A 24,579-nucleotide genomic window follows, 5' to 3' on the forward strand; every position below is an offset into this window, starting at 1 on the left:
CCGAAGAACATACCTACAGAAAGCACAGCATGCTGGCTGTAGTTAACACTGTTGTGCTCTTTGAAAGTCGCTGAGACACACAGAAAGGTGCCTCTGTGAGGTGACGGATGTGTTAAATATATTGCGATGATCATTTTTTAATCTATGTGTATATCAAACCATCACAGTGTAGATCCTAAACGTATACAATATTGTATGTCAATTATATCTTAAGAAACCTGGGGAAAAGTGCAAAACAACCTACAGAATATAAACAAACGAGAAGGGACTCAAACCATGTCACTACAAAAAGTTAAACACAAAGGACAGCAAAAATGGAGGAAACGAGGAACAAAAAAACTTCTAAGGCCTACAGAAAACAAGAAACAGCATGGCAGTCGGAAGTCCTTTCCTATCAGTAATTAATTTAAATGTGAATGGATTAAATTCCCCAGTCCGAAGACTGAGACGGCAGAACGGCTTTTTTTAAGAAATGTGGACCGCTTCCCGAACGGGCACACCGCCTCTGCACGGGGGCCATGCGAAGCTTCTCTGTATTGCAGAACGACTTCTAAAAAACAGGATTCAACCGTATGCTGTTGTGATGTCATAAAAGAAACCTCCTGGGTCTTTGTCCCCAGTTCCTGACGCGGAGCTCATAAAACCCTTGGAATTTCCTAAGCGAAGGGAGCGCCTGTTATTTACAACCACCCCTTCCACCCATCTGAGCCACGCCCCGGGGCCAGCCTGCAGGTGACCTTGTCGGTGCCAGGGGTCAGGGCAGGGCAGCCTCCCTGCCCTCTCCAGCCTGCCCTCCGAGCAGCAGAATCTTAAACATAATTATGATCGCGTCACTCCCCTACTTTAAGCCTTCCAGAGGCTTCTAATTTTTTTAGGATGAACACCAAAATTCTCACCCCCGGCACCAGGCTGGCCTGTCCTTCCCCGGCTCACCTCTGACCCGTCTCCCCACGCTGCCCCGCCCCCTCTGTCACCCCGACGCCACCCTGCAGCTGTCTTGCAATGTCTCCGGCCTCCAGGCCTCCCAGGGTCCCTGGCTTGGGATGCTGTCTGCCTCTCACAGACGCACAGATGGGGTGGGGGTGCAAGACGGATGTTAGGGAGCCAGCCGTGTAGGAGGAGGTGGGAGGGAGAGGGTCAGTCAGGGAGAGAACCGCTGCGATGCGGGCCTGCCGGACACTGGCCAGCCTGCTGGGAAGCCCTGGGGCTGATGCTGCTCCATCGTGTCCTGAGTCTTGCTCAGTCGCTGAGCTCAGAGTCCGTCCTTGAACTGAGTGTCAGGCAAGGTGGGGCCTCAGGCAGGGCGGCTCTGTGCGGGTGCGGCTGGCTCCGAGGGCACCACCCAGCAGGAGGTAAGCTCCCTCTTGGCGGGTAGGGGGCACATAGGCCCTGACAGTATCGCTGTCCCAGAGTGTCCTGCCGAGCCGCAGGGCAGCCTGTGGGCCGCTTCCGAAGGGAAACCTCTGCTCAGACCTCTGGGTCCTAACTTGCCATAAAACGCCCTCCTTTTTCTCCCAGCGGCGATCCGTTTGTAATTACACATTTGCGTGTGCGATTACCTAATGGATCATGTCGTCTCTAAGAAACTATACGTTCTGTTTGGGGACGGTTTGCGTGACTCACCACAGCCCCAGAGCTTAGGAAAAATTGGTAAAGGAGCACAGGCCGGAGCCACGCCTCGTGACATTGGGCTCTCCCCACCGTTTGCGGCGTCAGGAGCTCGTGTGCGGTCCAAGTGCTCACTCAGTTCACGGGGAGGGCAGTCCCGATCGGTTCGATCAAGTGTCATCTTTACTATCTCGGAGCCCACTCCTGCCCCACCCCCTCCTGTTCTAAAGGGCAAAACGGACAAAGGTCACACTGCTATCACCACCCATCACCACAGCCACCACCCAAAAGCCTTTTAAAGACTCAGCGCAAGACCAGGAGCAACTCACATTTCCCAGCCCAGGGGCTACACAAGCCGGGTCTGGGGTGGGGTCGGGGGGGCTGCCGCCCCGGAGCTAGGAACCACGGTCTCCCCCTGACTGTGCCACCTGAGCGCGAGCACGTCGTCGCTGACCTTCTCAGAGCCTCGTCTGTGACGTGGGGAGAATGCCTGCCTTGTCTTCCTCATTGGTGGCTGTCAGGTTCAAAGGCAGTGAGAGGCCAGGAAGTGTTTTGCAAATTGTAAGGTGTGTTTCACAAGAAAACAAGGGAGCTTTCCTCTCCCGCAATCGTGACAGGTTGGCAAAGGACCTGATTGGGACACTGGCTTGTTTTCCGACGTCATGACACGGGAGCCCATGTGGAAGGGCTGTGTGCTGGGCATTGTTTTTCCAGCTTGTGCAAATAAGCGTGAGCTCACCTGTCGAAGCCCGCCCTGCCTCCCAGCTCTCCCGTCCCTTTTGATTGCGGCCGGGGCGGGGAGAGAGCAGCAGGAAGTGCCCTGACCTTTGCGTGAAGAGTGAGGGACTGTGATTCCGTCGTAGGCAGGTCAAGGTTAAGGGTGTTATGGAGGGGAAGGTGGGACAGGTGAGAACATGCCATTGAGGGCAGCAGAGTCCCTAGGAAAGCTAAGCTCCCTGGCGGTCCCATCACCCGGAGGCTGAATACCTGACCATTGAGGCAGAGGCTGGGAAGGACCTGGTAGACCGGAAGGGGCCCCAGCGGTCATTTATGCAGCCCCCTTGCAGCGGCAGAAGCTGAGGCCCTCTCGCATCCTCTCTGTGCACTTCGGTGTCTCCCGCCTGCTGCCTCTCCCTGCTTCTCCTGCCCCGCACTGGCTCTGGGTGAGCCAGGAGGCCTTTCTTTACCTGTAGGGACCTTTGCCACACACAAGCGCCGCCCTGTGCTGAGCGTTCATTCTTCAGCAAACATTGACTGAGGGGCTACTCTGTGCTGGAAACCCCCCTGGCGGTGCCGAGAATACCATGGACAAGAAACGCGCTCCGCATGCTGCGCCAGAGCACCCGTAGAGGTAGACCGTAACCCAGTAAAAAGTATCTGAACAAGATCATTTTGGAGGCCTGGCAAAAAATGAAAAGAGGTCATGCAGGTGGGGGAGAGCCTCGATGCAGTGGGTCAGGAAAAGCCTGGGCGTGTGCTAGGCCAGGTGCTGGGACTTCTGTTCTCACAGCCACCCTTACAGGTGTGCGCGGGTCTCCGTTGTGCCAACAAGGCACCCCGCGTTCAGAAGGGGTAAGAGTGGCAGTCAAGTCCCAAACTCCTAAAGCCCGCTTCCTGCCAGCCACTGCGGAGCGGCCGCTGCCACCTGGATGATGAAACTCCGGTGGAGGACTGCACCATCTCTCGGCAGGCGTCCTTGCAGGTGTGGGGGACCCGGGGAGGAACGCGCCTCCAGGGAGCAGCTGCAAAGAGCTCTGAATTCGCAGAAGACCGAGAGCGCGGCCCCCGCCCGGCCCCGCTTCTGCCGGGACAAAGCCTGCTCAGTCCCGGGCTGAGCCGGGCTCCGGCTCTCGCCTCCCGCCCGGCCCCCATCAGACCAGCGCGGTGCACTATGGGACTTGTAGTTCAGCCAGCTCCCACACCCACTTCAGAAACGGACTGGGAAACTACAAAACCCAGGAGCCCGCGGGCAGCCCGGGGCGGAGTCGCCGGAGGTGGGTGTGCGAGCGCAGGGGACCCCGCGGTGCTGGCGCTGGGCGCTGGGCTGCGGGTGCGGGCGCTGGAGCGGGAGAGCGGCTCCTGGAGTGCGCGCGAGCCGGAACGGCGGGAGGCGGCCAGGCGGCGACAGGCACGTTGCATGCATGCACTGGGCACAGCCTCTGCAACGCCCGATTGTGCAGCGCTTTGGCTCTGCAGTGGGGCGATGGAGGGTCCTGCCGCTGCACCCAGCCCCGCAGCCGGGCTGGCACCGATCGCTTCAGGAGCCCTTGGCTGGGCTTGGGGGCAGGCGGACGGGTGCCCGCCTTGGACCGTGAGCGATGTCCTTTTCTCTTTTCTGTGCCAAGGTTTCTCAGGGCTGGTGAGCGATGCAGCGAGCGGCGGCTTTGGTCCGGCGGGGCTGCCGCCCCCGGACCCTGGGCCCCTGGGGCCGTCGTCAGAGCAGCGCGGCCGCCGAGGCCCCGGCCGTGCTCAAAGTGAGGCCCGAGCGGAGCCGGCGCGAGCGCATCCTGACGCTCGAGTCCATGAACCCGCAGGTGAAGGCGGTGGAGTATGCGGTGCGGGGACCCATCGTGCTCAAAGCCGGCGAGATCGAGCTGGAGCTGCAGCGGGTGAGCGCGGGCTCCCGGGCCCCGGGGCCGCGGGGCGCCGACAGGGGAACGAGGCTGGGGTCCGCGCGCCGGACTGCCTCCAAGCCCGCGGGGCTCCTGCAGTCGGCCAGGCTGGCGTGGAACGACACAGTGCCTTCCCCCTCGCCCTTCACCCACCAGTGCCCGGCACTCGGCACCGAGTGAGACCCCCAGATGCGGTTCACTTGTTGAGCGGTGGTGGCGCCTGGCCCTACGTGTTCGGTGGGCACTGCGTGTTATGTGGATAAGGTGGCTGTTTTCCCCGCTTGGCACCCGGATCCTGGGGACGCGGGTGGGGTGGGGGTAGGGCAGGGAGACAGCAAGGAGCAGTGAACAGATCAGCAGAATTTCAGAGCGTGAAGAAGTCCTTTGAAAAAAGTAAAATGGAGGGGCGTGGGATGCGCTGCCGCGTGGTAGTGGTGGAAAGGTGGTCACGGGGGGGGGGGGGGGGGGGGTGCCCCAAACTTTTTCTCTCTGTCCAAGACCTTGTGGGCCATTCTGCCAATAGTGAGTCCCTGAGGAGAGGCGGACAGGAGGGCCCTGCCTAGTTCCTTGTTTTAGGCTCGCCCTGAAACCATGGTGCGCAGCCGCATTTTGTCCTCTGTCTGAGGACACAGCCACCCCTCCCTGAGGAGTCAGGTAGTCGGAGACTTGGGCTTTTCAGACCTTGGTAGGGACTTTCTTGGGCAGCTGGCTGGGGGCTTGAGTTTGTAGTTGTGTGAAAAGGGGCCACACAGCCAGGGCAGCTGGTGTGGTCGTAACAGGGGCCCCGTGGGACTTCTAACCTGGGGGGACTTCTGCAGGTGACGCCAAGAAGGGAATGTCAAAAGATAAGCACATCTAAGATTGGTAGGAACTGATGAAAGCCTTTGAGATAGCGAAACAGTCTTGCTCAAGACAGGTCTGGCTCTGTATGGGGGCAGGGGAGGTTCCCTTGATCCTGCTCTCAGAGGCACCAGAACTGGTCCTCCCGCTGAATTGGTCACTGAGTGTCTTAGAATGCGTGGCAGGAAGCCGTGAAGGGGACATGACACTTGGTCCCCCTTCTATGGTGACTTGAAGGGTTTGGTGATCTCATGGACTGTTGACATCTCCTTGGAACAACCAGTTCTGCTGACTCAAAAGGCTGAGCTGGACAGGTCAGGGTCCAGTGTCTCCCTCTGACTCCTTACGGGGCTAAGTTTAAAGCTGGCGCCGAAGGCTGGCTGGGTTTCCTCCTTCCCTGGCCAGGAGGTGGCTGGGCGGGAGCACAGGTGTTTGCTGCCCTGCTCCTTGTTGGGAGCTGGCAGGCCGGAGTGGGCCCCACTTGCGACAACAATCTCCCTGTTAAAACAAAGCTGAGGTTCAACAGTTCCCGGCTTATCGCTTTTCAGCCGATTTCTCAGGTGCCAACTTTGGGTGTGAATGTGGGGGACCAGGAAGGGTTTCCAGCAGGGTATGGCTCAGTGATTGCAAAGAAACAAATTTCTTGATCGCTTGAGCCAGAAACACCCTCTGGTGTCTGGGACAGACGCCCCACATCCCACGTCCTGCCACTGAGTGAGCTGAGGCGTTCTTCCGGGCCCTTGCCTTGCCTGGTACTTTCACTCAAGGTCCTCCCTTCCCGTTCGCGTTTCCCCCTGTGGGGTCCCCGTTGCCTGGCTGTAGGCGCTGGGGAGCGAGGCCCAGCCAAGCCAGCGCAGCCTCCCGGAACCTCCCATTCCGGAGACAGTTGCTAGACGGTGCCGGCTGCACCGGTGCCCTGCTGAGCAAGCCGTCGGAGTTTTTCTTCCTTGGCTCGGCCTGGCCTGGCTTTGGTTTTTCTCTCCCAGTTTTGCACTGTAGTGATCTAAACTGCGCTGCGGCTAAGAGGGGTTTGATTTGGTTCTAGACGGGATGGGGAGGCATTCGCAAGGAGTAGGGCGACTTGGCGGGAATCTCACGTTGTCACCTGTAGAAGGAGAGAGGGGGCCCTGGTGGCACCGAGGCCTTTACAGCCTCCAGAGCCCCCAGGCCCTCTGCAGCCACTGGGCCGACTGGCTGGACGCGGGCTCTGGGGTGGTTTCCCAGGCGAGTCCTGTGAGTCCCCGCGGTAGGAGTGGTGAAGGCCCAGGAGGGCTGGAGGAGGGGCGGGTGGCCCCGTGGGCGTGGAAGGGGCCATTCTCCTCCGGGGTCTGTGCTCAGGAGGCCCTGCTTCGCCCTGACGACAGCTCTGAGGGGAAGAACCCCTCGGCTTTTCAGAGCCCCGCGTTCCCTGAAGAATAAGCTGCAACTCCGAGTTTGAAAAGATCTGTCCATCAACCTACTTCTTCCCTTGCCTTCCTGGGGGAGGGGAGGAAGCTGGCGCAGGAGGAGCCGCTCTGCCTCTGTTTGTAGAGAACACGGGTCGAGGCAGGACACCTCTGGCTGGAGGGCGGAGCTGGTCTCTGCGGCCCCGGAGGTGCTGAGCGTAGCATGTGCCAACAGCAAGCGAAGAACCGGGATTAGAGACCCTGGGTGGGCCGGGCACAGGTGGGGAAATCTCACTGGTCATTAGAGTTTAGATGCGACTGCACAATATAGACCCTCGTGGAGACGCTGGGCCCGTGAGAAGGCCCGTGCCACCTCTTTTGTCCTTCTCCCCACTGACCGACACTCCCTGAAAGCCACCGTCCCCAGAGCCTGCAGCCTCCTCCGTGAGCCCAGGAGTGGGCAGGGAGCCCTGCTGGGTGGGAATCCGTCCCGGTACCCTACAGGGAGGCAGCCCGGGGCAGGCCGTGCGCGGGCGCACTGAACAGGTGGGGTCGGGGGTGCTGCGAGGGGCCGGGGGCGCCGCGTGCTGACCAGCCGGCGCCTGGGGTGGGGCTGAGGCCCCGAGCAGGCAGTGTGGGCAGGAGTCCGTCCAGGACACTCTCCTCTGTCTGGTGGCCCTTGGCAGGGCCGGCAGGGCCCCGTCACTCCAGAGCCAGCTGCCTGTCCCCCAGCTCGTCCGTCATGGCACCGAGACCCAAGCGAGGGGTGCTCGGCTTCCCCAGGCTCCCTGTCGGCGGGCCCTGAGTGGGGCATTATCCCCTCCCTGCAGGGGCTGCCAGGGGCCCGCAGCTGTGCGCTGGTCCCTGGCCCTCGCCGTGACAGATGTGCTCCCTGCTGCAGCGTGGGCTGGGCCCAGGCCTGGGGGCCATGGCGGTTCAGCCGCGCCGACACAGGGGCCGTGCCAGGAGCCCGGGCCGGTGCCAGGGGGAGTGTCAGGCCCGGCCTGGCCTCTGTCCCCAGCCTTCTTGGCTCCCGCCCGTGGGATGGACTCTGAGCCCTATGCCCTGCGGCCTGTCCCCAGCCTGCTCTTACCGGTGTCCAGTCCAAAGCAGCGCCGCCCCGGCCTCGGCCTTCAGGGCGCTTTGGCTGCTTCTCCAGGCCCCCCAGGGACATCTGTCCATGGTGGCTGGCCAGGAAGAACTCGGCAGAAGGGCACAGGGAGATAAAAGGCCCCTTTCCTCCACAGAAACACAGCTTCTGGAGACTGGTCAGGCCCTGTTTATGAGGGCCCAGGGCCACTTCCAGGGTGTCCTCCTCAGCCCCCCAGGCCTCCTCCCAAGGCCGCTGGGGAATTTCTCCGAGGGAGGGGCTGAGGGGTGGACCCAGGGTCGGGAACGCTTGATTGGCAGCTGCTTTCATCCCTCAAGCCCACTGGTTTGTACTTCAGGCGCATAGGGCTGATTTAAAAAGGGAGAGTTGTCTGAAGTTGCTTTTACTCTCACAATTGTGAGAAACGGAGAAAAAGGCTAGTGTTACAATGATAAGATTCTATCGTTAAAATTTGTACGCAGGGCGCGTGTGGAGGTGGGAGGGAGTCCCCGGCCCCTGGGCCCTGCCACCACCTCCTCTCTCCGCCCTGATGCGCGGCCTTGCCCTGGTGCCACGGTGTGCGAGGACGGGGTGGGAGCTCGGCCGGGCGCCTTTCACGCTGCTTGTCCCAGGTCACCTTCCCAGCTGCGCTGCGAGGCCTTGGACCTGTTGACTCTAACGCGGCCAGTGGCTCGGCCTGCTCTCATCAGGGGGCGGGGGGCGTGCCCGCATTTCCGACCCCCGAAGCCCCCCCCCGCCCCCCCTCCCCGGTCTGGACACAGGCGTCCTTGCCGCCTCCCAAGGAAGTCGTCGTTGGGGCCTCTTCTCTGTGCTCAGGCGGTGGCCTCGGCTTTGCTCTTCAGCCAGTCTTTCCTTCCCTGATGCTAAAAAAAAAAAAGTGAAAATCTGCCCACATTCCTCATTCTGCAAAGCCAAGGTCGGGGCCGTTGTCGATGGTGTCTTCTGGGAGGGGGTGTCCGCAGGACCTGTCCATTTACACAGGCAGGAGCAGGGGCTGTGGGGTCCTCTCCCTCCACCACGCGCGCCCTGGACCCTCGGTTCAACGTCGCTCTGAGGCTGCCCTGGGCCGTGGGCTGCAGCCCAGAACCGCGCTCCCGGCCTTCCCGGGAAGCGGGAGGCGGTGGCGTGGCGGTTAGAAAGGACGCTCTTGGGGCCCGGCCTCGAAGGCCGGCATGCGCACTTACCCTTTCTGTGGCCTTGGCCAGTTTCTGTTCCTCGTCTGTAAAGGGGGGTTAATACTAATTCTTCCTCGTGGGGCCGTTGCGAGGGTTAAGTGGGACCGGGCTTGGCACCGTGCCCAGCACCTGGTGAGGCTCAAAATAAGGCTGCTTATTAATATCCTGTGGGAACCTTGCGTGGCCTCTGGGATCCACGGTCTGAGTCTCTGAAGTAACCAGCTGTCGCTTTCTCCCTGCTCAGGGTATCAAAAAACCGTTCACCGAGGTCATCCGTGCCAACATCGGGGACGCCCAGGCCATGGGCCAGCAGCCAATCACCTTCCTCCGACAGGTGAGCCGGCCCTCAGAACGCAGCAGGCCCCGGGGTCCCCCAGGGAGGCGCCCCTGAGGGGCAGCCCCTCCGGCCGGCCCTCTCGGCCACCGCCCCTCACGGGGCTGTCGGACAGCCCTGAGCCTGCTGCTGGGGGGTCCCTGCTGTGTGAGGCCCCGGCGAGGCTCTCCCGTGGCGTTCGGTCCCGGAGGCCGAGTTTGGAGCTTGGCTGGCGAGGCCGCTGGGCGGCTTTGAGCGTGCCCACCGCAGCACTGCCTGGGAGGACCCCCGGCCTCGGTGGCATGAGGCGTGTGGGGGCCTGGGCCCCGCAGGAGAGTGTGCGGCGCTGGCCTTGGTCCGCCGCTGCTCTCCGGCCGCCTTGCCGGTGTGATGCAGCTCGTCCCGACGTCTCCGGGCGGCGGGCCTCAGTGTGTCCTTTGAGCACCGGCCGCAGAGGTGCTGTGTGGGCTGAGGCTGTGGGGCTGGCGGGCTGGGGGGAACCCATAGGGTCTCCCGGACGGAGGCTGGAGACCAGCTGTGACGACGCTTTTCCTCACAGAGGAACCGTGGCCCGTGTGGGGGCAACACATGTTCCTTGTGTGGCTCAGGTGTGCAGGTCGGGGCAGGCGTGGGACGCTGCAGGCTCCAGTTCCCTTCCCCCTACCCTGCTTCCTTGGGCCGGGGGGGGGCGGCCGGGGCTCTGCTTTCAGGAGGCTCATGCAGGTTCGGGGGTGGGCCGCCGAGGCTGGCGCTGACCTCGGGCTGCCAGCGGGGCCCAGGGTGGGCGAGTGGAGCGGACCGGGCAGCGTGGCTCTGCCCAGGAGGCAGAGGCCGGAGGGGGTCAGAGGGCCCTTCACTGTCCCGGCAGCACACAGCTTTGGAAGGACGGGTCCTGGAGCGGCCTCTGTCCGTGGAGGTTCCCCGCACACGCCAGGGCTCCAGCTGCCGCAGCCTTTTCTGGCTGGGCGCCATGTCCAATGCGAGGGCCGGCCGCACCCACCGGGCGCTGGCCTCCTACAGCCTTGGCGCCTCTCCTGACCTTACAGGTGGCCCAGAAAGGAGGGCGGGCCGGGCAACGGCCGGGGAGGGGTGCCGGCATGGGCTCTCCCGTGAGCTGGGGCTCCCGGCACTTTTGCCAGCGTTTCCTTACTCAGTTTTTCTTGCTTGTGAGGTCAGGGCGATTTGTTGCTACAGAGATGAGAAAGCAGACCCGGTCCTCCGTTCTGGCCAGGAAAGGGGTCACGGGGAGGGAGGGGGCGGGTGACCTTGCCCCTGCCCAGGAGGCCCCCGGTTCTTGTGGCCGTGGAGTGCCGGACGCTGGCCTGTGTGACGGAGCTGGGCGGGGGGCCAAGCAGCAGGTCTGTCCTCTTCCTGGCTCTTCCCATGACGGCCCACCTTGGGCCCCAGCCCAGGTCACCTCGCACCCCGCCTGTCCTGTCTCCATTCTGCGGCCGGCAGCCCAGGACCCTCCTCCCACTCACCCCCGGCTCCCACAGGCCTCGGGGCCATCGCTGTCACCTGCCCTGCCCGGGGTCCTTCATGCCCTCCTGGCCCTCTGGGGCGGGGTGCCGGGAGCCCAGCCCGTCCCTCTGTCCCCGCAGGTGATGGCACTGTGCACCTACCCAAACCTGCTGGACAGCCCCAGCTTCCCAGAGGATGCGAAGAAGCGCGCCCGGCGGATCCTGCAGGCCTGTGGCGGCAACAGCCTGGGTGAGGCCCCGACCTGCTGGGCCCCAGGGGGTGGGGGCGGGCACTGCCTGGGCCTGGGCCTGGGCCGGCTGAGGGGTGTGCGTGCGAGGGAGCGGTGTGCGTGCGAGGGAGCGTGGGGGCGGCTGGCGTGCAGGGCGACGCAGAGCAGCCTTCCCCTGCTCGCCTGGCCTGGCGGTCGGCCCCCTTGGCGCTGAGCCGGCCCCCTTGGCGCTGAGCCGGCCCCCTTGGCGTTGAGCCGGCAGCGGGGTAAATGCCGTCTTTTGCCGGCCGGGCCTGGGAGGCATAGCTCCTGGCTCGGCTGGAACGGGTCTGCCCCTGGGAGCTGGCTGGGACGAGCCCCCCGGCCGCAGAAGGGCTCACCGGCGGCCGGCCTCAGTGCGAGGAGGCGGAGTGGACGCCCAGGGCCCAGCTTGCCCCGCGTGGCCTGGCAGCCCGCCGGGGTCGGGGGGACAGCGCAGCGACGCCAGCACACCTCTGCCCCCACCCCACCTGGCGGCTTCTGTGGTTCCACCCTGCTGCCCACCCTCCCGCTTTGCTGTGTTCCCGCCACCCAGCCCGCGGTCCCGTCATGGGGAGCCTGGCCCGGCACGGCGCCTGCCTCCCGGAGCTGGCATGGCCCCTGCAGATGTGAAAATGGCCCTGTCCCTCCGTTCTGTGCCGAGATGGGCCTCCAGCCTGCGGGCCTCGGTGCTTTGTTCCCACTTCCCATCTGTCTGTTTCCTGTTTACTGTTGCCCCATCCCTTTGCCCAGCGCTTACGCAGGGGACCTGGCGTCCCGCGCCCAGCGGAAAACAGTGGCTCTTAGAGCTTGTTTAGGACCCGTGCCTGGCTGTTCCGGAAGGCGGGACAGGGATTCCTGTGGTGTGCTCAGCAGGGGAGAAGCCGCCCTTGGCCCCTCTGTCACCGTCCTGCCTGCTCCCTTCCCCTTTTGCTCTGTCCCTTTATCGAGAGCCCTGGGCTTACCTTCCTGGCTGCAGTCGCCCCCTCAGGTGTGGGGCGGCCGGCGGGGGGAGGAGACACACAGCAGGCAGGGGCACGGTGGGAAGGGGCCGGGCTTCGTCTGTATGGAATGAAGTCACTAGGGAAGCGAAAGGCCAGAGAGCTTGCAGGTGGGGCCCCTCTTTAGCACAGGCTTCCCGGGCAGAGACTGGAGGCCGGCTTTGGGGGATCGTGGGGTTTGGACCCTCATAGGACGGCAAGGCCGGAAGGCCTGGCCTGCGGGCGTGGGTGCTGGCTGGCGGGTGAGGGCCGGCCTTTGGGGGGCGGCGGGCCCAGGGCAGGGAGGCGGCTCCATGAGGCCACCTTGTGGCCTGTGCCCCTCCCCGAGCGGGCACCTCCGCCCTGACCTCTGGCCTCGGAAACTGGCTTTGCCCGCCTTTGGCCTTTGTGTAACTGGCAGCCCAGGTTTTAGCCCCAGGCGCCCCGGGGCACAGTGTTGGCACGGGCCGGGCGGGGGCCGCGCCCGGCAGCCCCAGGGGCTGTGCTTGGTTTCGCTCGGGGCCGCGGACCCCTGGGGCGGCCGGGCGGTGCTGTTGCCAGCCGACGCGTTCTCCAGGTCAGGGGCCACGTGTAGGCACCGGGGATAAGACACCGCGGTCCCGGCTGTCAAGGAACACACGCAAATCCCAGCAGGGCGGGTGACCCGGGGCGGGGGAGCCAAGGCCTCGGCCAGCGCTCGCCTGGTCGGCCGTCGGTGAATAACAAGTGGACGAGCGGGTGGGTGAACAGACAGGTGGGTGGAAGGGTGAGTGGCTGGGTGGGTGGTGGGTGAACAGACGGGTGGGGGAGGGTAAATGGCTGGCTGGGTGGGTGGGTTGGTAAGTGGGTGAGAGGACGGGCGGATGATGAAGCCCAGGGGGGTGGCTGAGCAGTTTGCCACAATCCCAGAGCTTAGAGTAGAGGGAATCAGGCTCCCCCCCCCCCGATAGCCAAACCACCGCCCCGCCCCCGTCCTCTGTTGATTCCACGTACGATCTGAGCGACACCCGCCCCTGCTCACTGTCTTGGGTGCTGTCTTACAGGGTCTTACAGTGCCAGCCAGGGTGTTAACCGCATCCGTGAGGACGTGGCCGCCTACATCACCCGGAGAGATGGTGGTGTCCCCGCGGACCCCGACAACATCTACCTGACCACGGGAGCCAGCGACGGCATCACCGTACGTGCGAGGCCGGTGTTGGCCGCACGGCAGGCAGCCCTGTGCGCCCGGGCCAAGCCTGCGGGCTGCTGGGGGGAGGCGCGCCGGGGAGGCGGGGCCTCAGCCTCTGCCCTCGACCTTGCCCTGTCCTTGCCTCGCTCTGTCTTCGTGAGCCTGGACATTTCTGCAGCCTCGGTTTCCCGCAGAGCGCACGCAACAGGTCCAGCCGGACAGGCGCCCTGGGGCCCCTGGGGGTGTCCCGCGGCCGTCCTTGGGGCGACGTTCGCTGTTCTCGCCCTCGGCATGCCCCGTGAGCCTGCTCTGTCTGGCACCGCACTGGGAACTTCAAAGCATCTTCTTATCCTGCTCGCCCCTCCCAGCAGGCCTTTTACAGCTGAGGACGGACAGGCTCGGGGAAGCTAAGCAGCTCCCGCGGGGCCGCGGGGCCGCGGGGCCGAGGCTGGGGCGGGGCACGACGGGGCCCCAGCGAGGTGGGACTTCTGTGTTGCAGACGATCCTGAAAATCCTGGTCTCCGGGGGCGGCAAGTCCCGGACGGGGGTGATGATCCCCATCCCGCAGTACCCCCTCTACTCGGCGGTCATCTCGGAGCTCGGCGCCGTGCAGGTGAACTACTACCTGGACGAGGATAACTGCTGGGCCCTGAACGTGCACGAGCTCCGCCGGGCCTTGCGGGAGGCCAAGGAGCACTGTGACCCCAAGGTGCTGTGTATCATCAACCCCGGGAACCCCACAGGTCAGCGCACCACGTCCTTGTGGGGTTGGGGCGGGGGCGGGGCGGGGGTACCAGATGCCTGGGCGCGAGAGGGTTAAGGGATGACGTGAAGTCGTCTTGGTTCTGGGGTTCCCAGTCCGTTTTCAGCTTTGCTAACAGAAGGCCCCGAGGGCTTGCCAGCGGAGGCAGCGAGGCCTGGGCCAGCCTGTGTCCCCCATTCTCGCCTGGCCATCTCCCCCTGGAGGGCTCTCACACACAAGCGTCCCCATTCATCCTGGGCCTCCTGTTTTTCTGAACCAGTTTCCAGAACGCTGGTGTGTGCACTTTTGTGTGTCTTAGACGCTGCCTTGCCGCGGACCCATAGGCCTGGAAAAGGAAATGCCGTATTTAAAGCAAACAAAAAACCTGTTCCCAGGAGCTGAAAATCACTCCTAATTTTGCATGTTTTTCTTAAAAAAAAAAAAAAATAGCACAGGCCCGCCTGTGTGGGCTCTCCAGGCTGCTGGCCGCCGAGCCCCCCACGCTATTTGGATGCCGTTCGGAGGCCGGGAACAAGGGCTGCTCTCTCCTTTGTTGAGATGAATTGGGTCGGGGCCAAGAACGCGCTGGAGTTGATTGTGGCGTCTGCTTGTTGGGAACATCAGATGCGCTCCCTCCCATGCGCGGGGAGCGCCACTTGAGTGCAGGAGCGCAGACCACGGGCAGCTGGCTGTCCTGCCAACCCTGGGGTGAGGGGTGAAGACCCTGACCAGGTGGCCGGCGGAAGATGACAGGGAGCCAGCGTCTCAGTCCTGGCTGCACATCAGAACCACAAAGGGGGCTTTTGAAAAACCGCTAGAGGCCAGGAGGCCCCCCAGAATCTCTGGGGAGGGGGCCCAGGCAGCTGGAGCTTGTAAAGAGACCAGCCCCTGGACCGCCCTCGCACTCTCCTGTGATTGGCCGGGGTGGGGGGATGATTTGCATGTCTCCCCAGCTCCCAGCTGAGGCTGCTGCTCCCGGCTTTGGCCGGAGGCCATCGTAGGGACTTCCGTGCATGAGCAGTTTAGGTTAGAGGGCCGGTCACTTCTGGGGCAGGTGTTCATGTCGGTCCCCACCTGGCTGTCTGGGAGGAAATAACCGTTTCTTGGTAAAACAGGTACAGGGGTTGTAGGTCTTTTAAGGAGCAACTTTAGGAGCAGGCAGACGCTTTATTCACTCTCTGGGGTCCAAATGAGTGAAAATTGGTCAACTATTGGAAGACGGGGCGTGGAAGATGGAAGCCGGCCTGGGCGGCCTCCACCCAGACCCCTAAACCCTGGGCTGGCCTCACCGGAAGCCTGCTTGGCCCTTGTTCGGCAGGACACAGTCAGTCTTTTAGTAAAGGAATCGCTTTATTGCTTAGATAGTTCAAGGCTGAAATGTAAGCTGAGTCACACCGTGCGTTTATAAGATGCAGCTACTATATAATTTTTCAGACATATTCTTGCATAGACAGGAATGTAGGTATTTTTATTTGTAATGAAAAGGTAATATACTCGACCTATACTGCTTTGCATCAGATATGCACATATATTATTCACATATACATGAATAATGTATGTGCATATCTACATGATATACTTACTATACCCGTCAGGCACAGCCACCAGGGAACACAGGACACGTGAGTGATCCTGGGTGAGGTTCTTACCTAGGGGAGAGTTAAACAGCGTTACAACCTACAGTCGGGTTCTGCTGCGTTTTTGCAGGTCAGGTGCAGAGCAGAAAGTGCATAGAAGATGTGATCCACTTTGCTTGGGAAGAGAAGCTCTTCCTCCTGGCTGACGAGGTAGGTGCTGCCACTGCCGGCTGTCCCCAGGGTGGTCGGGGCGCGAACCCTGGCCTGATGGGGCTCCCTAGTGCCAGGGGAGGGAGCCTGCCCAAGGACGAAGCCGTCACCTAAAGCATCCTTCCCTGGTTTGGACTCAGTTATACATTTCAGACATCGAACCCAAACCACTTAAACTTTAAAAAATAAAGGCGTTGGGCTGACAGGTGAGAGGCTGGATCCAGGACCCAAACCGCGTCTCAGGCCTAGGCCTCCCACCGACCCCTATGCCCCGGAGCCTCGGCTCCCCGGCCTCCAGGAGAGGACAAAATGGGCGTGGGACTCACGGTCACGGTCTAGCAGGGGGGCTGACGGGGAAAGGGGTCAGACAGAACAGGTGCGGCCTGGGCGGGCGCTGAGGGGCAGAGGGGGCAGCACGGTTCGCTCTCCAAGCAGGGAGGCTGGGGCAGGGCAGGGGGCCACCCTCATCACCCACCCACCCACGGCACACTCGGGGAGCACTGCTCCACTGGGTGGGCGCCTCCGCGTTGTCCGTGGCTGGTCACGAGAGGTAGAAAGTGATCTGGAGTCGGGGGTGGGGTGTGCGGGGGAGGGATCCCCGGGCATCCAGCCCGGCACCTCCCGGCTGGTCCCTGGAAGCAGCGAGGAGCCCTGAGCCCCTGTCGGCCGCCCCCCACCCCCGCAGGTGTACCAGGACAACGTGCACTCTCCGGACTGCAGGTTCCACTCCTTTAAGAAGGTGCTTTCCGAGATGGGGCCCGAGTACTCCAGCAACGTGGAGCTCGCCTCCTTCCACTCCACCTCCAAGGGCTACATGGGCGAGTACGTGGGCCCCACCTCCTCCCGCTGCCCCGCCGCCTGGTCCCCGCGGTCAGCCCCAGACAGCGAGGGCTGCCCGGAGCCACGGCCTCGGCTGGCCAGAGACGCCAGCGACGGGCCGCGCCTCCCCAGGGCGCCTGGGGCAACAGGACAGCCCGGTGCGGGGCTCGTCTGAAGTCGGCCCGGCGTGTGGGCGGGCGAACGAGAAAGCGGCGTCACCGCGGCTTCCGGCGCCAGTGCTCTCTGCCAGGCCTGTGGCTGTGGCCCCGACGGCCAAGTTGGAGGGGCTGGGGTGGCCTGTTGAATGGACAGACGCTGCTGGGCTGTGGGCCCAGCCTGGCGGGCACCGCCTTAGCCACGGGACCGAGTCCGCTCTGGTTGGGAGCGTGTTCGTTCCGCTGCTGCTGCCTGAGCCCCTGCCGGGTCCTGTGCTGAGCCGCGGGCACAGCAGCGAGCGCATGTCCTTGTGAAGCCAGAGGGAGGGAGAGATCACATGTCAGGCAGAATGCCAGGGGGTAGGCGTCACCGAGGAGTTGGCTTCTGAGTTAAGACCCAAGGGGACACAGGGAGGGGCTGTCTGGGGGCCGCGCACGACCAGAGGGGGCACAGCAGGTGAGGCCAGGGCCGCTGAGGTCGCTTCTCTTTGGGCTCGGAGTGAGCCGAGAGCTGTGGAGGGCAGGGGCAGAGGCGAGGCCCCCCGGCTGGCGCTTTACCAGCCTCTCTCGGGGTGCTGGGTGCTGGGGCAGGGGCAGACATGGAGACACACGTCAGGAGGCAGGTCCGGCCCGGGTGAGGCATCGTGGGCCAGGGCAGAGATGAGAGACGACCGTGGGTCCGCAGCTGGACCCTGGGAGGGGGCGCCATCGGGGCTGCTTGGCATGTGGGTGGGAGACGCAGTAGCGGGGGGACTCCCAGGGTTCTTTTCCAGCGGCAGGAAGGGTGGGGTCACCACCCAGCGACGGATGAGGGAGGCCGTGGGTGAAGCAGTTCAGGGGAGACAGCGGGGCCGGTGTTAGACGCGCTGAATCAGCCAACGCCCGTTGTTTGTCCAGGCAGACACGGGGGCGGGTCTGCGGCACAGGACCGTGTCCGGCCAGAGATTCCGGTTTGGGAGGTGCCCGTGACGGAGTTTTAGATGCGCCTCTGAGCCGGGATGTCTCACAAGGAGAGACGGAGGGAGGTCCGAGGCTGGTCTCCGGGCCTCACTGCTCGATGCTGTGGGGAGCGCAGGCACCTGTGGAGGACAGGCCAGGGCGTGACAGTGGAGGGCCGGGCTCCCGCCATTTCGGAGGCTCCCGATGAGCCTGGCGCCGGGGCCGTAGGGGGCTCGCTTGTTCAGCTGGAGGCCTGTGTCACTTTGAAGCTCAAAGATGTATTTGGCCGGTCGAGGGGCTGTCCTGTGGGGAGGCCGCCCGGCTGTCCTCAGCTGCATTTGATGTGGACAAGGGTGGATTCGTGCATCTTGCTGGTCTGCCTGTAACAGTGCTGCCGCTGCTAGACTCTCTTCCTCAACAGATCTGCTGTTAGCTCATGTCCCCCACTCCAGTGTGTTTGTCCCGTGCCTCGCAGCCCGTGTCATTGATCGCTCTTCTCACACTCAGCCCCCAGAGGTTGCTCTCCTGATAGGACCCATTGTCCTCACATCCTGCTGACAGGTTTAGACGGCATTTCTCCACCCGATTCTCTGATTCTCATCAGCACGAGGTTAAGCAGGAAGTCCCTTCTTCCGACAGTTGTTTCATCAGCGCAGGATTAGGCAGGAAGTCCCTTCTTCCGACAGTTGTTGTGGGAGTCGCTTGCGACGCCAGCGTCTGTCTGCTCGCCTTGGCGAGTCCCGCCCAGGGATCCGAGGGGAGCCTGCCTTTGCCAGTGAGGCTGAGGGCGTTCGATGGGGGGCGTCACCCTACCTGGCGCTCTGCGGGGCAGGGGGCAGGGGCAGAGAGGAAGGGGAGGCCGGGCTTCCGTCGGGGGCGCTGCACGTGGGCGCTCATTGGTCCGAGCGCGGTCAGGCCCAGTCCCAGGAGGGAGGCGCAGCTCCAGAAAGGACCCCTGAGGGGGCTGACTTCGTCCTGAAAGGTTTTTTCCTTTTTTCATCCATATCAGGAAAAAGCCCAGGCGTGAAGCTGGACCTGGCTTCACGGTATCAGCGGGGCCCGGGGTCCGCTTTCCTCCTTTGCCTCGTTGGCCTTCTCGGCTCTGCTCTCCCTTGGGCGGACTTTGTATTCAGGCCGCAGAAAGCTCCAGCACAAGCCTCAGGCTGCTGCCCCCTCAGTGACTCGCCTGTCCCAGCGCAGGGGAGCCCCCGACAGCCCCAACGCCTGAGTCTGTGTCCCTTTGGAGCGGGGGCTGGCATGTTAGCTGGGGTTCGGGCTCCGCTGCTACAACGAAGAGGCCCCAAAATAGAGGGGTTCCAATGAGACGAAAGTGTGTGTGTCCGACAGCAGCCCCAAGGCAGGGGAAGCCCGGGGCAGGCCACGCTCCACAAGGTCATTCGAAGGCGGGCGGTGGGGGGTCTGGCCCCGCCTCCCCAGCATGTGGCCCGCATCGCTGGCCCCCCCATCTAGGGAAGACGAGGAAAGAGCAGAGCGAGCACACTCCCTCCTTGTGAGGGGTCCTGAGGAACCCGCGCAGCGCGCCCCGCTCGCCTCCCATCGGCCGGGGCCGCGGGAGCTCCCGGGTGGCGGGAGGCACTCGGGTGAGGTCTTCTTCCCCTCTCGCCGCTCCAGGTGTGGCTACAGGGGGGGCTACATGGAGGTGATTAACCTGCACCCCGAGATCAAAGGCCAGCTGGTGAAGCTGCTCTCGGTGCGCCTGTGCCCGCCCGTGTCCGGGCAGGCGGCCATGGACATTGTGGTGAACCCGCCGGTGCCAGGCGAGGAGTCCTTCGAGCAGTTCACCCGGGTGAGTCCCGGGGCCGCGTCCCCTCCACCCGCATGCCGGCCCAGCCAGGGTCACCCGCGTGGCTGGCCTCTCCCCAGAGGGTTCCTCTGGGCGGGAGCTCCCCCGGGGTGGGGGACTGAGGGCGCAGCTGGGCGCGTGCCGGAGTGGGAGGCTGTGCCTGCCGCGGGTGCGGCGACCCCCCTTCCTCCCGGAGGGCCCGCTGTCCTGCCCTCCTCCGGGGCTGGCTCTGCTCACACACACGCCCGCCCGCCTTCCCCGGGGGCCCCCTTCTGGCGTTGGAGAGTCGGTCCCTGCTGCGATGCCGGGAGAGGCTGATGCCTGTGCTCTCTCTGTCCCGTCAGGAGAAAGAGTCTGTCCTCAGTAATCTGGCCAAGAAAGCCAAGCTGACAGAAGACCTGTTTAACCAAGTCCCCGGAGTCCACTGCAACCCCTTGCAGGGGGCCCTGTACGCCTTTCCTCGGATCTTCATCCCCCCCAAAGCCGTGGAGGCAGCTCAGGTCAGGGCGCCGGGTGGGGCTCGGCTCGCCCCGGGCTCACTGGGGACGGGCGGCAGGGGTGGGGGCGGCTTCTTGCCTGGGGGCTCTGAACTTTGGGGCCCTCAGCCAGAGAGGGTGCTGACTGCGGCGGTGCCTACACGCTGTGCTGCTGGGCGGCAGGGGGCGGCCCCCGGCGAGGGGGGCTGCCCGGGCCCCCTTGGTGCCAGTGCCCTTGGGGCGGGTGCCCAGGGAGGACGTGGTGCCTTTGACACGGAGTGCGGGCCGGGGACGGGTGCCAACCCCCCCGCCCGTCCCCTCTGCCTGGCCGCTGGGCCCCCGAGCCTCACGTCTCAAACCTGTTCGGATTCTGGTTCCAGTTCAGGAAGCCGGGGAGGGTCCCAGGGTCCGTGTTTCTAGCGACTTCTCAGGCGATGCCACAGACCCTGCTTTGAGAATTGAGTATTTCTGAGGCCTGTCCTCGGCACCGCGTTAAACACTCAGAGCCTGTTCCCCCCAGACCTGCCCTGCCGGGGTCCTGGGTCAGGGCCGAGGACCCACGTGGCAGAGCCTCAGGCTGTGCAAACCCAGGGGTGGGAAGCACGTCAACAGCGTCCCCAGCAGTTTGCTCCTGTGCAGCCCCCTGGTGCAGACCCCGGGCCCCCCGCCACAGGGGACGTGGCTCGGGGGGCAGGAGGCCACCTTCACGTTGAGGTGCCCCCTGCTAAGAGCAGCCGCCCCGGCCTATGGCCGCCCTGCCGCCCTTTGGGGTCTTTCCTCCCGCACCAGCCACGGAGCGTCCGGTCTCCGGTGCCAGGGGGCGGCGGGGGTGGGGGATACGGGACGGCCTCGTCCCGGGAAGGAACCTCCGTCCCCGCTGTGAGTGCCGGTGTCCCCAGCGGTGTGCCTGTGCGGCGCCGTGCGGGGCCCTGAGTCCTGCCTGTCCCCCCAGGCCCGTGACATGGCCCCCGACATGTTCTACTGCATGAAGCTCCTGGAGGAGACGGGCATCTGCGTCGTGCCTGGCAGCGGCTTCGGGCAGCGGGAAGGCACCTACCACTTCAGGTACCGCCTCTGGGCCCCAGGGGCGGGTCCCATAGGGCGCCCTCTGGCCTCGGTGGCTGGGATGCGCAGCGCCGGCCTCCCCTGGGTGTTCTCTGCCATCCGCCCCCCGTTCTGCCCCGCAGAGACCCTGTGCCCGGGTCACCTCCTGGACCACTTGGGCACCCCACCCCACCCCCGCCGCCTCCTCCCTCACGTACCGTCTGGAACGTGCCCGCTGCTGTTTTCTGTATCTCCCCGTGCCTTCCCGTCCCCACGATGGCGGCATCCAGCCTCCAGGGTGTGGCCGCGCATGCGCGGCACCTCACGCCTGCTGAGGTCCTGCCTCCGACGCACCAGGGGACCTGCTGCCCCTGCCTGGCGGGGACTCTGAGGCCGAGCCAGCTGGGGCTCCCCACGGAGCCGGGTCCATTCAGGACGGCACCGCCTCCGGTGTCCCCTGCAGACACTAAAAAAAGAAACACGACGAGCTTAGCCCCTGGAGCCCCGTCTCGGCTGGTCCGGCCGTGGGCGGCAGGCCCGCGCGGACAGTCAGGGTGCTGGGCGCTCCGCCTTCCTGCGGGGCCACCCGGGCCACCCAGGGCTGATCGCGAAAGCTGCCTCAGGGTTGGGCACCACACGGCCGGCACTGGAGGGCGGACTTAGTTACCATGGCAACTTGGGGCTTCCCCGGGAGGGAGACCTGCGAGGGAGGCTCTGGCTGTGGGAGGCTGCGGGGGGGACCTAAGAGGCCTGTCAGGCAGGAGGGGTGTCCCCGTAAGACCAGGAATTGTGGACAGCCGCGCTTTGGAGACGTTCAGGACCCCGGTCCACGCCGTGCGGGCCTTCTGCGGCATCGGCCGAGGGTTTCGGCCTGAATGCGGCCTCTGGCCCGTTGCTCCAGGACGCAGTGTGTGAACGGGGAGGAAACAGCGGCTCCGTAAGCGCCCGGCTGTGCGGGACAGGGGCGGCAGCCCCACCCCCTCGTCCCCAGGACCGCAGTCGGGGGCTGAGCCGTGGGCTCCGCGCCGCTCCCCTTGGCCGGAGCGACCGGCACGCAGGCCGACGCCACTCTCTTTCCCGGCAGGATGACCATCCTGCCGCCGGTGGAGAAGCTGAAGATGGTCCTGCAGAAGGTGAAGGACTTCCACATGAAGTTCCTGGAGACCTACGCGTGAGGCCCCGGGGCCCCGCGGGAGCCGGGCGCGCGCCTCCCGACGCCCCACACGCGCCCCGCCTCCCGGCGACGCTGCCGAGGGCCTCCCGAGGGCCGCCCGTCGCTCCCTCCTCGCGCTGCGCCAGGAGACCTTCCTCTGTGCCTTGCTGTTGGGAGCAGTCCTCTTCCCAGCCAATGTGAATTGCGGATGTCTCAGAAGCCCGTTTTCTTTTTTCTTTTTTTTTCCGATGCAACCAAAGTAGAGGGAACGTGGACAGCCTGTTCTCTGAACCTGGTGGTGTTGCTTTTGGAAGGTTCATGTGGGGTTTGAAACAACAAGGCTGTGGTGGGTGAGATGCTGCGGATCTGGAGGGACAGGACGTTGGGAAGCCCGTTGGCCTAGCCCTGGAGAGGACCGGAGACCCCATGTCCCGTCGTGACCTGGGACGTGAGCCCCTCCGTGGGGCAGGAAGCCAGCCCTCCCGGCTGCGGAGCCCGGAGTCCTCTGCAGGCTCAGAGGCACCCTCCGCCCGGGGCAGGCGGCCCGTGTCTCAGGCCAGAATGGCGAGGGCAGCAGCGTGTGGGTCGCGGGGAGTGCCCAGCTGGGCGGTGGTGGGCACTGGGGGCCACGGCCAGGGGTTTTCTTGTGTCCTGCAGGGGTGTGAGCCAGGCTCCGGGTAGAATCAGGTAGTGAGGACCCCATGCACACACGAGGGCTTGGGGGGTGAGGGGTCCCTTGAGCGTGCTTAGGCTGGGGCGGCGGGCACAGCCCGGCGACAGCAGAGGGACTCTGCCTGGTGGCGGGTGGCTCCCTCCCGTTTTTATCCGCCAGGGGCGTGATGGCGCCTTTACACACACCGCCCTCTGCTGGCCGCAGCGGGAACCGGCAACACAGAAAACGTCCTGATGGCGGGAGGGCGTCCTCAAGGACTTGCCTGACCGTCACCCCCTGTCCCCATCGCGCCTGTGGAGCGTTTCAAACCGCATTTGGTCCATTTCCTAGCCATTAGTCGGCTGAAGTGCCTGGTAGCTCGGCTGCCGTGGAGAGGACCGACGTGTCGTGTGCGAGTGCTTCGCCTCCGCACCTGATGCCCGGCCCTCCCTGCCTAGACAGCTGTCCCGTAGCACCTGCCACCTCTCCAGGCGGCGGGGTACCCTCCCCCAAGCATGCGGCTTCCCTGGCTGAGCAGGCCTGCCTAAGGTTCCAGAAAGTGGGCGCCCCTCCCCCACCGGCCTGGGGGGACCCAAAGCCGGCTCAGGAGTCCCGGGACCCAGCAAGTCCCAGGACAAAGTGGAAGGAGCTGGAGCAGAAACAGAGGGGGCTCTGAGAGCAGCCTCCCGTGAGGGGGGCGCAATAGAAAACGTCCACGTGTCACCGCACGCTGGCATCGCAGTCCCTGTGAACAAGGCAGCCACCACCTGGGAGGACAAAGGGAATATGTGGGAACTTGTCCTTCCTTAAAAAAATGGAGCCATTGCCCTTGGGCTTGTTGAACGGTACGAAAGCCAGCGCTGTGGGCTGTCTGGTGGAAGAGTTAAAGGGTAGAGGCTAGTCTATTTTTTATATCTTTTGTAACAGTTGATTTTCTCATGGGGCAGGGAGGGGGAGGGTAGGCTAGTATTTGTAGTCTTAACAAGTACAGTAGATTTTTTTAACAAATCTCTTCAGATTATAAATAACCCCTAAACATTTTGCAACGTTTACATGATTTTTAAAAAGATGCTGTATACACTGGTTTGCTTTTTAAATAACGATGAAAACCGAATCGGGGCGCTGGTTTAGGACGCTGCCCCCAGGGAGGGGCGCTGGTCATGAGAGATTTCGTTTTCTGCAGATTCTGTTCGGGTGCCTTGTTGGGGCACCGCCCGATAAGTTGCCTGTCGCTTGGGGTCACCCTGGCAATGTCCGCACCTCGAGGCGGCCGCCCGCCGGGGGGGCACCCCCGCACACCTGGGGGCCAGGCTGGCCGTCCCGACGTGTGGATTTGGAGGAGGAGCCGACAAGCCCAACTGTCCCTGTTGTGCAGCGTGGATTCTCCCAGGCATCTCCTGAGCGAGGCACTTGATGGAGAGAGCTCTGCTGGAAATTGTGAAATAAAATATGTGTCAAAAATGGCGACTGTGCTTCACTTTTCCTTGTAGTTTACATTTAAAAACCAAGCGGACGTGCTACCTGTACACCCTCACTGTGCATTTCTAGCACAACGAGCGTTTCCCCCAAATACTGGGGCAGTGGATGTGTGGAGGCTCATTATATTATTCGACTTTTGCGTATATTTACATACTGAAAACATAGTTAAACTCCCACTGACCTCAGACACAAAGGAAACCATCAGTTTCGACGTGGCAGGCGCACTGTCAGGTCGGCAGGCGTGGCTCCAACACAGCGGCCCATTGGAAGTGGCTTGTCATCCGACTAACAGCAGGTCATGACACACCTTCCCGCTTCGGTTTTCAGCACCCACATCCTAGGCATTGAACGGTGTGATGCAATCCGTCGGGGAGGTCCCGGTCGTGCGCAATGTCTCACACTCATGGCCCGCCTTTCAACACACAGCCCTGCACGGGGTCTGCTGACCAGCGGCCTCTCCCTAAGATAAGAGCGTTTCCGTGTGGAAATGTGGGCGAGCTGCCGGGGAGCTGGTCACCTGTGGCACCCCCACCGGTGGCGGCGGCATGTCACCGCAAAGCAACCACGCCCTCTGACCCAGCAGCCGGGCCGTCCAGACCGCCCCGCCTCAGTGCGGACACCTGGGCGCG

At 63.8% G+C, this 24,579-nt stretch overlaps 1 protein-coding gene across 1 annotated transcript; it reads left to right on the plus strand.

Annotated features, from left to right (window-relative positions):
* The first annotated feature begins 3,627 nt into the window (after positions 1–3,627).
* Positions 3,628–23,932, plus strand: GPT2 (glutamic--pyruvic transaminase 2). The gene is made up of 12 exons (XM_054570299.1): positions 3,628–3,736; positions 3,954–4,217; positions 8,976–9,065; positions 10,646–10,754; positions 12,776–12,909; positions 13,400–13,643; positions 15,350–15,429; positions 16,115–16,251; positions 18,975–19,149; positions 19,491–19,646; positions 20,575–20,687; positions 21,751–23,932. Exons 2-12 carry the CDS (start codon positions 3,975–3,977, stop codon positions 21,839–21,841), a joined length of 1,572 nt encoding a protein of 523 aa, XP_054426274.1. The 5' UTR covers positions 3,628–3,736; positions 3,954–3,974; the 3' UTR covers positions 21,842–23,932.
* The last annotated feature ends 647 nt before the right edge of the window (positions 23,933–24,579 follow it).

Source organism: Pteronotus mesoamericanus, unplaced genomic scaffold (assembly GCF_021234165.1).
Source record: "Pteronotus mesoamericanus isolate MK-2021 breed Mesoamerican mustached bat unplaced genomic scaffold, CSHL_Meso_final contig_202, whole genome shotgun sequence".
In the NCBI taxonomy this organism is placed as follows: Eukaryota; Metazoa; Chordata; class Mammalia; order Chiroptera; family Mormoopidae; genus Pteronotus; species Pteronotus mesoamericanus.

Excerpts from the sequence above, each read along its gene's own strand:
- GPT2 (XM_054570299.1), top strand. The coding sequence starts at position 3,975 with ATGCAGCGAGCGGCGGCTTTGGTCCGGCGGGGCTGCCGCCCCCGGACC. Across the intron at positions 13,644-15,349 it reads CAACCCCGGGAACCCCACAG|GTCAGGTGCAGAGCAGAAAG; the intron begins GTCAGCGCACCA and ends GCGTTTTTGCAG. Across the intron at positions 16,252-18,974 it reads TCCAAGGGCTACATGGGCGA|GTGTGGCTACAGGGGGGGCT; the intron begins GTACGTGGGCCC and ends TCGCCGCTCCAG.